Source organism: Alternaria ventricosa (genome assembly GCF_023758065.1).
Source record: "Alternaria ventricosa strain BMP 2768 chromosome Unknown scaffold_2, whole genome shotgun sequence".
NCBI classification, from domain to species: Eukaryota; Fungi; Ascomycota; class Dothideomycetes; order Pleosporales; family Pleosporaceae; genus Alternaria; species Alternaria ventricosa.
In genome coordinates, this window is record NW_026055682.1 from 423,387 (window position 1) to 435,355 (window position 11,969).

General features: G+C 33.9%; 1 protein-coding gene across 1 annotated transcript; it reads left to right on the forward strand.

Moving 5' to 3' along the window:
• Positions 1-850: 850 nt before the first annotated feature.
• On the forward strand, positions 851-4,358 carry J4E93_001174 (uncharacterized protein; the record flags this gene model as incomplete). The annotated part of the gene is made up of 3 exons (XM_049339126.1): positions 851-2,326; positions 2,377-3,492; positions 3,543-4,358. 3 exons carry the CDS (start codon positions 851-853, stop codon positions 4,356-4,358), a joined length of 3,408 nt encoding a protein of 1,135 aa, XP_049203083.1.
• Positions 4,359-11,969: the final 7,611 nt, after the last annotated feature.

Sequence of the window (11,969 nt, forward strand, 5' to 3'; positions counted from 1 at the left end):
AGCAAAACGCTGAATACCTGAACTCTTCATGATAGCCCCAGGCAGAGATGTTTTATAGGTAGGCTGGAGAAGCTGAGAGTCGAGTAGGCTAAACCAAAGATGGCTAAAGCATGAGCAAAGCCTCAGTGGCGCTACCGTGGCGCAGGTTAAGCCCTGCTAGCCTTGCCCTGATCTGCACGTTGGACATCGAAGCGACACTCAATCGTAACTTCAGACTATCGCTTGTTCCTTCTTTTCACCTTGTTTCTGTTTCAACAGTCTTTGTGCAGTCGTCCATAGCGATGCGATGGAAGCGGACGCTGAGGGCCTCCGCGCTTCATTGCGCTCGGATGGGGTTTGCACTGCCCCCTTCCAAGACCACCGGACTTCTTGACAGCCGCTCATCTCGCTATGAACGCCGTTAGTGGCCAAAAGCATCAAATCTCGCCTCCTTGGCGACAAGTCTACAGCTCAACCATCGATGCGACGTAGACGGAAGACTGAGTTCTCGGTCATTCTACCAAGTGTTCGATGTGTAGATGTCACCTGGGCTGCGAAGGCAAAAAGCCGCCGCGGAATCATCGTTCCTCAGGAGGCTACCAGGTGCCAAGCGAGGCTCTGGCGGAGTACGTATCACATCAGGTAGACCAATATCGCGCACCAAGCGCCTGGCAGTCTTGGTGGTGGCCCACACTTACACAGCCCGCTTCAACCTTGAAAGAGTATATGGCACCTTGAGAGGCTTCCGTCCTCCGCCTTGTTACAATCCAGCACTTATACTGTTATCACATAGTCTCTATCTCTTTGAAGTACGATCATCAACTGCATCTTTCCAGCGGTCTATTTGCATTTTCACTATCATACTTCAAATATGGAGTCCGGCAAACTTGCCCCTCCGACACTCCAAATCAACACGCGACAGCGTGCTCTCAGTCAAGCAGACACGGTCACATCACAAACATCAGACCCATTCCGGACACCAATATCACCCAGCAATGCGTCCACAAGTGGTGCATCGACGGTAGTAGCAGACTACGACACAGCGTTGCAAAATGAGTTGCGCGCTGAAGCTAAAGCCGACACGAACAACCCTTTTGCTTTCACACCATCGCAGCTCAGCAAGCTGTTGAACCCAAAGTCGCTTCCTGTATATCAAGCGTTGGGCGGCATTCACGGTATCGCAGCCGGACTACAATCAGACACTCACTCCGGTCTGAGTGCCGACGAATCGACAGTTGCGAGGCACATTTCTTTCGACGAAGCAACAAATCCACAGACGCCTACAAAGGAAAAGGAATCGAGTCGACCGCCAAGTGACGGAAAGCCTTTCGAGGATCGCATACGCATACACGGACGAAACGTACTACCACCGAAAAAGGTCACCCCTCTATGGAGACTGGTCTGGAACGCGTACAACGACACTGTACTCATTGTTCTTACCGTTGCAGCGGCGATATCGTTAGCACTCGGACTCTACGAAACTTTTGGTGCGGAACATCCACCGGGATCTCCGACACCTGTCGACTGGGTTGAGGGCTGCGCAATCGTTGTAGCTATTGTTATCGTCGTACTCGTCACAGCCGTGAACGACTGGCAGAAGGAACAGGCATTCGCGAAGCTCAATGCGAAGAAGGAACAACGCGATATCAAAGTCACACGCTCTGGAAGAACCGCTATGATCAGCATCTACGATGTTCTCGCCGGCGATATCATACACCTAGAGCCTGGCGATGTCATTCCAGTCGACGGAATCTTTGTGGATGGCTCCGACGTCAAGTGCGATGAGTCTTCTGCCACAGGAGAATCTGACGCCATGCGAAAGACACCAGGTGCCGCCGTCATGAAGGCACTTGAGTCTGGTCAATCCACCAAGGGCCTTGACCCCTTTGTCATCTCCGGTGCAAAGGTTCTTGAGGGCGTCGGTACCTTCATGGCAACATCTGTTGGAGAGCACAGCAGTTTTGGCCGTATCATGATGTCTGTCCGCGTCGAGATCGAGGAGACACCTCTACAAGCGAAGCTCGCTAAGCTTGCCATGGCTATCGCATACCTCGGAACCGCTGCTGCTGGTCTCCTGTTCTTTGTCCTTCTATTCCGTTTTGTTGGTGGGCTGTCTGGCGACACCCGAACTGCATCGCAGAAAGGCTCGGCGTTCATGGATATCCTTATTGTTGCTGTGACCATTATCGTGGTAGCAGTCCCAGAGGGCCTTCCACTAGCAGTCACGCTGGCACTGGCCTTTGCGACAACAAAGATGCTGAAGGAGAACAACCTTGTCAGGATCTTGCGCGCGTGCGAGACTATGGGCAATGCTACAGCCATTTGCTCTGACAAGACTGGTACTTTGGTAAGTGCGATCACTCGATTGGACATGAACATCAGCTAACATCATCACAGACTACCAACCGCATGACAGTCGTTGCTGGCACCTTCGGCACCACCAGCTTCGTTCACGCTGACGCCGCCTCGGAGAAGGACCAAACCATCTCGGCATGGGCATCTAAGGTGTCGGCTGCTTCGAAGCAACTTCTCATCCAGTCTATCGCGATCAACTCTACAGCGTTCGAAGGCCAAGAGGACGGCAAGCCTATCTTCGTCGGATCTAAGACTGAGACTGCGCTACTTGAGCTCGCCAAGGACCATCTCGGACTCGTATCGCTATCAGAGACCCGCGACAGCGAGCAGGTAGTACACATGTTCCCCTTCGACTCAGCCAAGAAATGCATGGGTGCTGTTGTTAAGCTTCCTAACGGCTACTACCGCCTCGTCGTCAAAGGTGCATCTGAGATCCTCCTTAGCTTTGCCTCTGCATTTGCGCACTTCGAATCACTGGAGACAGAGCCACTGTCGGAAGAGCACCGCCAGGTACTGACCGAGGCCATTAACGCATACGCCAACCGATCTCTCAGGACTATCGGACTAGTGTACCGCGATTTCGAGCAATGGCCACCGGTCAACGCCACGCTCACTGAGGGTGGCAGTGTCGACTTCGCCTCCCTGCTGCGCGATCTCACATTCTTCGGTCTAGTCGGTATTCAGGACCCTGTAAGACCTGGTGTGCCTGAGGCTGTTCGCAAGGCACAGAAGGCTGGTGTCACGGTCAGGATGGTTACCGGTGACAACATGCAAACTGCACGAGCGATTGCTACCGAGTGCTTGATCTATACCGAGGGTGGTTTGGTGATGGAAGGACCAGACTTCCGCCGCCTTACTGAGGAGCAGCTTGATGAGGTACTGCCGCGACTACAGGTTTTGGCCCGCTCATCGCCTGAAGACAAGCGCATCCTCGTTCAGCGTCTCAAGACTCTTGGCGAGATTGTCGCTGTGACCGGCGATGGTACCAACGATGCTCCAGCACTGAAGGCAGCCAACGTTGGCTTCTCCATGGTCTCTGGTACTGAGGTCGCCAAGGAAGCCTCTTCGATCATTCTAATGGACGATAACTTTGCCTCAATCATCACCGCGTTGATGTGGGGTAGGGCTGTCAATGACGCCGTCCAGAAGTTCCTCCAGGTAAGCCACACACGATTTCCCATCTCATTCCAATCAGCTAACATGCGTAGTTCCAAATAACTGTCAACATCACTGCTGTCGTTCTCGCGTTCGTGACCGCGGTCTACGATGAAGAGATGAAGCCAGCCCTCAGAGCCGTACAGCTTCTGTGGGTCAACCTCATCATGGACACCTTCGCCGCCCTCGCGCTCGCTACCGACCCACCAACCGAGAAGATCCTCGACCGCCCACCACAGGGCAAAGGCCCGCTCATCACAACAACTATGTGGAAGCAGATCATGGGCCAGAACATCTACAAGATCACTGTCATCTTCGTGCTATACTTTGCCGGCGGCGACATTCTCGGCTACGATCTTTCCATTGAAGACAAGCAACTCGAGCTCGACACCGTCATCTTCAATGCTTTCGTCTGGATGCAAATCTTCAACATCTTCAACAACAGGCGTCTGGACAACAAACTCAACGTGCTTGAGGGTGTATTCAGGAACTGGTTCTTCATTGGCATTGTCGTCATGATCATCGGCCTCCAGGTTCTCATCGTCTTTGTCGGTGGTCGCGCATTCCAGATCAAGCCCGGAGGTATCGATGGTACACAATGGGCTATCAGCATCGTCGTTGGTTTTGTCTGCATTCCATGGGCAGTACTCATCAGGTATTTCCCCGATGAGTGGTTCGCTGCCATCGCGCGCGTTGTCGGCAAGCCTGTCGTCGTCGTCTACCGGGGTTGCTGCAAGGGTATGAGCAAGGTCAAGGCCTTGTTTACCTTCCGCAAGAAGAAGAGCGATGAGAGCGAGGCTGAAGCTGGTGCTGCGCCAGCGATCGTCGTGGTCGGTGATGACGCGAGCGTAGCTGAGAACAGGAAATGAACGTAATGATTGGATGGAAGCATTAGACTGCGCACTTGTACAACACTTTGTTTAGATGAGACACGATACCCTAGAATTTGACCCATTTCATTTGCATCCTTGGAATCAAGCTATAATTGCGCTGTTTGGAAGTGACTAGAGGAATTGGAACAAGATTGAGCGTATGTGTAACAGTCTGCATCATCCAACGCATGCCCAAGCAACATGAAAGCGGAAGCATCTTCCACTAACGCTACACCACCCAATCTTCTGTAAACGCACTACTCGTTTGCGCATGATGAAAGAGTCGTCCCAAAAAACAAGATTAAAGCAGTGCCTTGATTAGGTCGATCTTGGCCATGTCGACCTCCTCCATCGTGCTGCTAGACCTGTGAAATAAGTTGATGTCTCCTTCGCAAGCTAAAATATACACAGCTTTGTTCTTTCCCGCTTTTGTATCTTCAGGGTATTCTGACTTCTCCAAACTAGCACAGCTTTGTGGAAGGGCGTATAGCTTGATTGATCTCTGGCTCCGAGCAGTGACTCCTTCTCATTCATCTCGCTCACGTGCAAGACGATCAGATCGAACATGTCTCGATGGTCAAACCCAAATAGGGCGGCGTGGAAGCTCGTGTCGCACCTTGCTTTGATAGCGAGATAGAACAATGTAAGTGGGTAGAAAGGTACCGTCGCGCGCACCGTAGGGGGGTTGTTAGAGGTAGAATAGAGTAATAAAATATAATATTTCTAAGATAGCTATTGCCTCTAATAGCTCTCTAATATTATGTTATAAGTAAAAGATATTAGAGGCATAATTAATATTAAATTCTAGGCTTGTTAAGAAATAGGTAGTAGGTACCTTCTATTCTAACGTAGAAAGGTAGTAATAGTAGCAGTACCTCTACTACTACTATAATAGTAGTACTAAAAATATTAATAATAATAGAGAAGATATTAGAAGTAGCTATAGTCTAATATATATTAACGCGCTATACCTTCTAAGTATACTTATAGCGTTAGATATAGAATATTTACCTATCTAGATTACTTATATAGATAATTCTTAGTAAGTCTTACTAGAAAGCGCTATAAAAGTAGTTAGAGGTAATACTTTTTACTTATAATAGGCTCTAGATAAAATATTATTAAGAATACCTACCTTAAAGATATATTCTAAGATATCTAATAGCTAATCTAATAGCTATTATTCTATATTATAATTAGAGTAGTAATAGACCTCTATTAGTTAAATATTAGATAATAGGCCTCTAATAGTATATTATAGAAATATACTCTATTATAGCTCTATTAACTCTCTAAGATTACGCGCTATAGTACTTAGTAGATAACACTAATATAGGTAATAATTAAGCAAGTAATATATAACACTTATTCTACTATATATAGTAATATTCTAGGCGCGTCTTACTACTATCTAAATCGCGTAATACTATATTATATAATATAGTTAGCCTAGCGCTATAGTATATAGTTATTCTAATTAACTATATAAGCTAAAAAGAGTTTTAAGAAGCTAGTTCTTTACTATAATAATATAATTTTAATAGAAAAAGAATATTAAAAGGTATTACGCGTCTATTACTATAATATTATTAAAATATTTTATATCTCTAAGTACTATCAAAAAAATGTTTTTACAATAACTTTGTTTTTATTCTTTAGTAATATTTATCTAGTAACTACTAATAGGTTTTATTTAAGGCTGCTATAAAACGTAACTATAGTATTTATTTAAGTAATACTATTAAGTAAAAAAATATATACTATAGATACTGTATTTTTAGTATTCTATTTCTTATTGTTTATTATTCTTAGAATTCTAGTAATAGCTTTATATTACTAATATATAGCTTACTTTAAGTATAAAGATAGTAAAAGCTTTTTAGTATTAAGCCTTACTATATATATAAAATTATAGATATAAATAGTAATAGTAATTAATAGCTTTTTTTAGTTAACCTACTAATTAGAGTATCTTTTACTTAGTTTATAGAATTAAAATTATAGTTACTATTTTAGAATAGCTTATAAATTTTATTAGTAAGCTTTTTAAATATAAAAATAGATTTTTAAATAAATTAAAGCTTTACTCTAATTAGATAACTTTTTAAAATAATAGTAGAATTAATAAAACTTGTTATAGAACTCTTAATAACTCTAGAATAATATATATAATTTAAGATATAGCTCTATATTATATTTCTTATTATATAGATAGTATTTTATTTTATAGTTACTAGAATAGCTTTTAGAATAGCTTCTTTAATAAACTTTTTTTTACTAAAAGTAGAGTAGCTTATATAAGCTTTATAATAGTAATAAAATTATATAAATAGTAATTAACATAGTAATTATAAAGTAATATAGTAGAACTTTTTAGTAAAGTAGTAAAGTAATATAACTAGTAAAGAATTAGTTTTATATAGACTTATAACTACTTTAAAAACTATTAAATAGTTTAAAGTACTAGCGTAGTGTTTAGTATTTAATTTAAGCTACTTTTATTAATTTTTTATTTTTAAAAGAAACTTATAGAATTAAAAAAGCGCGCTCTTCCTAAAGAAGATTTTAGTATCTATATTTTAACTATAAACTTTAAGAATCTATTACTTTATTAGTTATAAGCTAATAAGTATATATAATTATATTATAATTCTTTTAGAGATTAGTATTAAATTTCTGTTATAAAGTACTTTAGTATTAGAATAGCTTTATAGCTAGCCTAAATTTAAAAGCTTTAACTACTTTAAAGATAATAGCGCTAAAGCTTTAAGCTTTAGCTTACTTAATACTATATCTCTAAAAGTAAGCAAAACCTTTAGTAATATATTCTTTAGTAGACTAGTAATAGACTTTACTTTTTTAGAACTAGTTTATAAGCTATAGAATTATTAGTTTACTAATAAAAGAAAAATAATATTAGCCTCTTATAGTATCTCTACTACTAGAACTTTAAAAATTAGTATAGTAATTATAACTACACTAGTAAATAAATATAGGTTTAATTAAAGTTAAGTTATAAAATTATTAATAGTTCTTAGAATTAAGCTTAATTATTTAAACTATAGACACTCTACTTATTCAACTATATATACTCTCTATTACTATAAATCTATTTTATTTATTATAGTAGATTTAGAGTAGTATAGTCTTTAGTTATATAGCTCTAATGATAATATTAGTCTAGCTTATTTATAGGTAGCGTAAGCTACTATAATAAAATACGTAGTAGAATTAAAATTATTATTCTTTACTAAGAAAAATAAGCTATTACTTCTAGAGCTAATTATAATAACTAGCTATAACTCTTCTACCTCTCTACTATAGCTACCTTCTCTCTCTTCTTTATCTATATTTTTATATTTTTTCTTCTCTTTATTTATATTCTTATTATATATTTAGGTACTAAGTATAATAGTAGGTAACTTAAACTATAGTAGTAACTTAGTATACTTAGGCGTTAAGTTAACTAAATACTAGCTATAGTAGTTAAATACGTTATACTTACGTATATAACTAGTTAGTATTATTTTTTATTATAAGTAATTAAAGTTAAGAGAAGTTTTAAAAAAAAGTTTATTTAAAGTTTATAATTATAAAATACTAATATATATTAAACTAGTAGTAAAGTTTTTCTTACCTAGACTTAAGCGCACTTAGTTAAGTAATATACTTTAATCTTTATAGATAGTAAAAGCGTAAGTAGATATAAAAAAGAACTAAGTATAAGCTAGTATAATTTTACTATAATACTACTTATAATAGGCGTAGAAAATTAGTACTATATTTTATTTAATATCTATATACTTAAGAATAGAGCTAAAATACTTATTAGTAATAGTAACTAAGATATAGTCTGAAGAATTAGTAGTAAAATTATATTTTACTAACTAGTATATATTCTATAAGATATAAAAGTAACTATTAATAAAGCTATCTTTAACTTATAAATTCTTAGTAATTATATACTTTACTCTAATACTAAGTAGTAGTATTACTATTAAGTTCTTAGTAATATTATTCTTTACTTTAATAGCTTATAAGCTTTTATATAATATAATAGTATTAATAACTAGTATCTTTTTATTATAAAGGCGCGCGTAATTCTATAGAGTAAATTTCTTTTTTATTAGTATAAAAAAGATAGTATTCTTAAAGTTCTACTACTTAATATATAGAAGAAGTGTGTAAACGTAACTTAATAGTAGTACTTAGCTTTTACTTAAAGTCTTTTTATTATATAACTTACTTAAAGTAGTATAGAATATAGCTTCTCTAGCGCTAGACTACTATGTAATTATATTAATATAATAGTTTTATTAAAGTACTTATAAAGCTATAATTCCTAAGTATTATATATAAACTTAAACTTAGAAAAAATAGAAGTACTATATAAGAGACTTACTATTACTAAAAGTAGCTAGTAGAAGTTTTTAGTAAGTATAAAGTTACGCCTACTAAATAGCTTACTAGAGTATTAAGAGAAAATCTTATAATAATATATATTAATCTATTAAAGTATTATTAATTCTATTATTAACTTTTTATTAATAATAATATATTAAATACTATAAAACTAGAATTAGAATATTAACTAAGTAGTAAGTAATAGTAGCTAATAGTTAATAGAAAAGCTAATAAAGAGTTAGAAGAGTGTATAAAGTATATAGCTCTTAAAGTTATATACTATAATACTAGATAGTATAGCTTATAAAATAGAATTAAGAGTAAAAAGCCTAAAGTAAGCTTATACTTAATTCTCTAGCTTATAATAGAGTATAAGTATAATATATATCTTACCTATACTAATAGAGCTATTAAGATAGTTAAGAAGCTACTTTAGTATCTAATATAGATATTAATAGTCTAGGTAAGTAGTATAATAGTTTAATATATAGTTATAGAATAGGCGCTACTTCTTATTTAAATTCTCTAAGTAACCTTCTACGTTTATATTAAGCTCTATAAAATATTATTTCTTATTCTTTATAAGCTAGTTTTTATTAATATGATCTTAATAAGTTATATAAGTAGTTTAGTTATATATATAGTCTGAAGAATATAAGCTAAGTTAATTAGTATTAATAACTTTAGTTAAGATATTATATTCTAGTAGATAGCGTAAGAGTTTAGTCTATTTAGGCTCTAAGTTATCTAGCGTAATAGTATCTAGTAACTTCTTTTTTTTAGACTCGAAAGCTTTAATAAAGTATATATTAGCTAGGTAAGAGTTATTAGTAAAGTAGTTAGCTTTATAATTTTTAAAAAACTTGTAGAAGCTCTTAAAGATAGTATAGCTATTAAATAACTTTATTAGATTTTTATTTATAGACTAAAAAGAATAATATAATATAAGTTTAACTTAATAATAGTTCTTATATTAATATACTAAGGTATAATATAGATAGTACTTTAGAATATAAGAATAACCTTTAGAATAAAGCTTATAGTTATTATAGTTATATATTATTCAAGTTAAAGAGTAGTTATAATTATCTAATTATAGATACATAATCGCTTAGCTCTTAGGTATATAGTAAGAGATTTTATTCTAACTTTTTTCTATAGTAGAATAATTATAATATACTTAATTATTTTTAATTATTAACTATCTTTAGCTCTAATAGTTATAAGCCTAGCTACTTAATTATAGAACTAATTTCTACTACGTATTAAAGCTTACTAGAAAATAGATTAATTAGTTTTATTTCTACTCTACTCTCTCTAAATATTCTATAATTTAAACTTTTTCTACGTAATTACTTAATTACTATCTACCTCTTTATTATTTTTTATATCTCTATATTAATTCTATACTCTAACTTTATAGATATTAGTAATTATAATATAGCTATTATAGCTATAAGTATACTTCTTAAGAAGTAATTTAACTAAAATACTAAGTTTACACTTTTTAACTAATACTATAATAAGAAAAGTATCTAAAAAGAGATTAATTCTAATTTTTTAGATATTAAATATATAGATACTTAGAAGTCTAAGTTTTTTAACTTTCTAGTTCTAGAGTTTATAGCTCTAGCTCTTCTTTCTATAGAACTAACTAAAAATTAAAAAAATAAGTATAATAAAGCTATTTATAAGTATAATACTCTTTTATAAAATTATAACTATAAAACTAAAAATAGTATACTACTTATAGCCTACTAAAACTATAAGTCTAAGTAGTAGTTAAAAAAGAGTAAGAAAATTAATAATATTAAAAACTAAATTTTATATACTATTACGCCTAAGCACTTATTACTTATAACTATAAGTAATAATAAAAGAATAGTCTAGTCTTTTATAAAAACTTTAAAAACTATACTTACTTTTACTAATTAAACTACTTAATATATAGTTTATATAAAGTATTATACTTATTTTAAGAAAACTTAGAAAAGTACTACTAAGAAGTAGTTTACTAACTAGTTAATACTCTACTAGAAAGTAAAGATCTTTAAGCTTTTAGAGGTTAAAAAACTTTTTATAATTACTAACTTTCTAACTATAATTAAGAAGTTTAACTTTATATAGACTTACTAGTAGTAATATAATTAATTATTTACTATAGCTCTTAGAAAGAATATATTAAGCTTTAATAATCTTAGTAAAGTATTTAGTATTATTCTCTAGAAAATATTAATTACTACTAGAAAGAGAAAAGCTAATATAATTTTTAACGTAGTTATAAATTAACTCTCTACTTCTACTAAGTTAAGTAGAAAGTAGTTAAGCTTACTACTTAAGCTTTACTTTTATAAACTTAATATAAAGTATAAGTAAAAGTTTATTTTATATTTTTAATTATAGACTATAATTACTAAATTTAAACTACTAAGTATTTTACTTATAGAACTTCTAGCTTAAAATAAGTAAAAGATCTAAAAGCGCTACTATAAAGAAAAGTAGAGTAGCCTATATAAGAAAGTTAAGTAATTTAGCTAAAAAATAAGTACTTTAGCTTCTAAGTACCTAAGTAATATAGTTTTTATAATTATTTACTTTAAAAAGCTAATTACTAAGTTTAGGCCTTTTATTTTTAGTATAAGCTTTAAGCCTTACGCGCTTATAGCTAGTATAATTCTTATTAGTAAAGCTATAGTCTACTTAGTTAATAATAAAGCTTTAATTAAGCCTAATTTCTTTATTAAAACTAATAAAGAAATAGTTAAAGTAAGTAGCTAGATTCTTTTAGTAATTAGTATTAGTAATTACATACTTTATTTTATTTTTAGTACCTCTAAAAAACTTAGAAAAGCTAATCTTATACTTATAAGTATTAAGATTATCTTTAGTTTCTATGCCTATATTATCTTAAAAGAGCTTTTTAAAAATAGTAGTATATAGTATATAGGCTATAATTATATAATTAGAATAGAAACACTAAAAGTATTTTTTATTCTTATAACTCTTAAGTGTAGATTTAACTTCTTATTTATTAAATATAACTTTTCTAGTTATTCTTTTAATTCTATTATTATAAATACTATTACTTACTTCTAAGTTCTATAATTATATACTAGTGACGCTAACCTTTAGTATTAAAAATTAGACTATCTAGGTAAGTAAGCTTTTAAAGCTTTTGCTAAAGCTAGTTAAAATATAGAAATT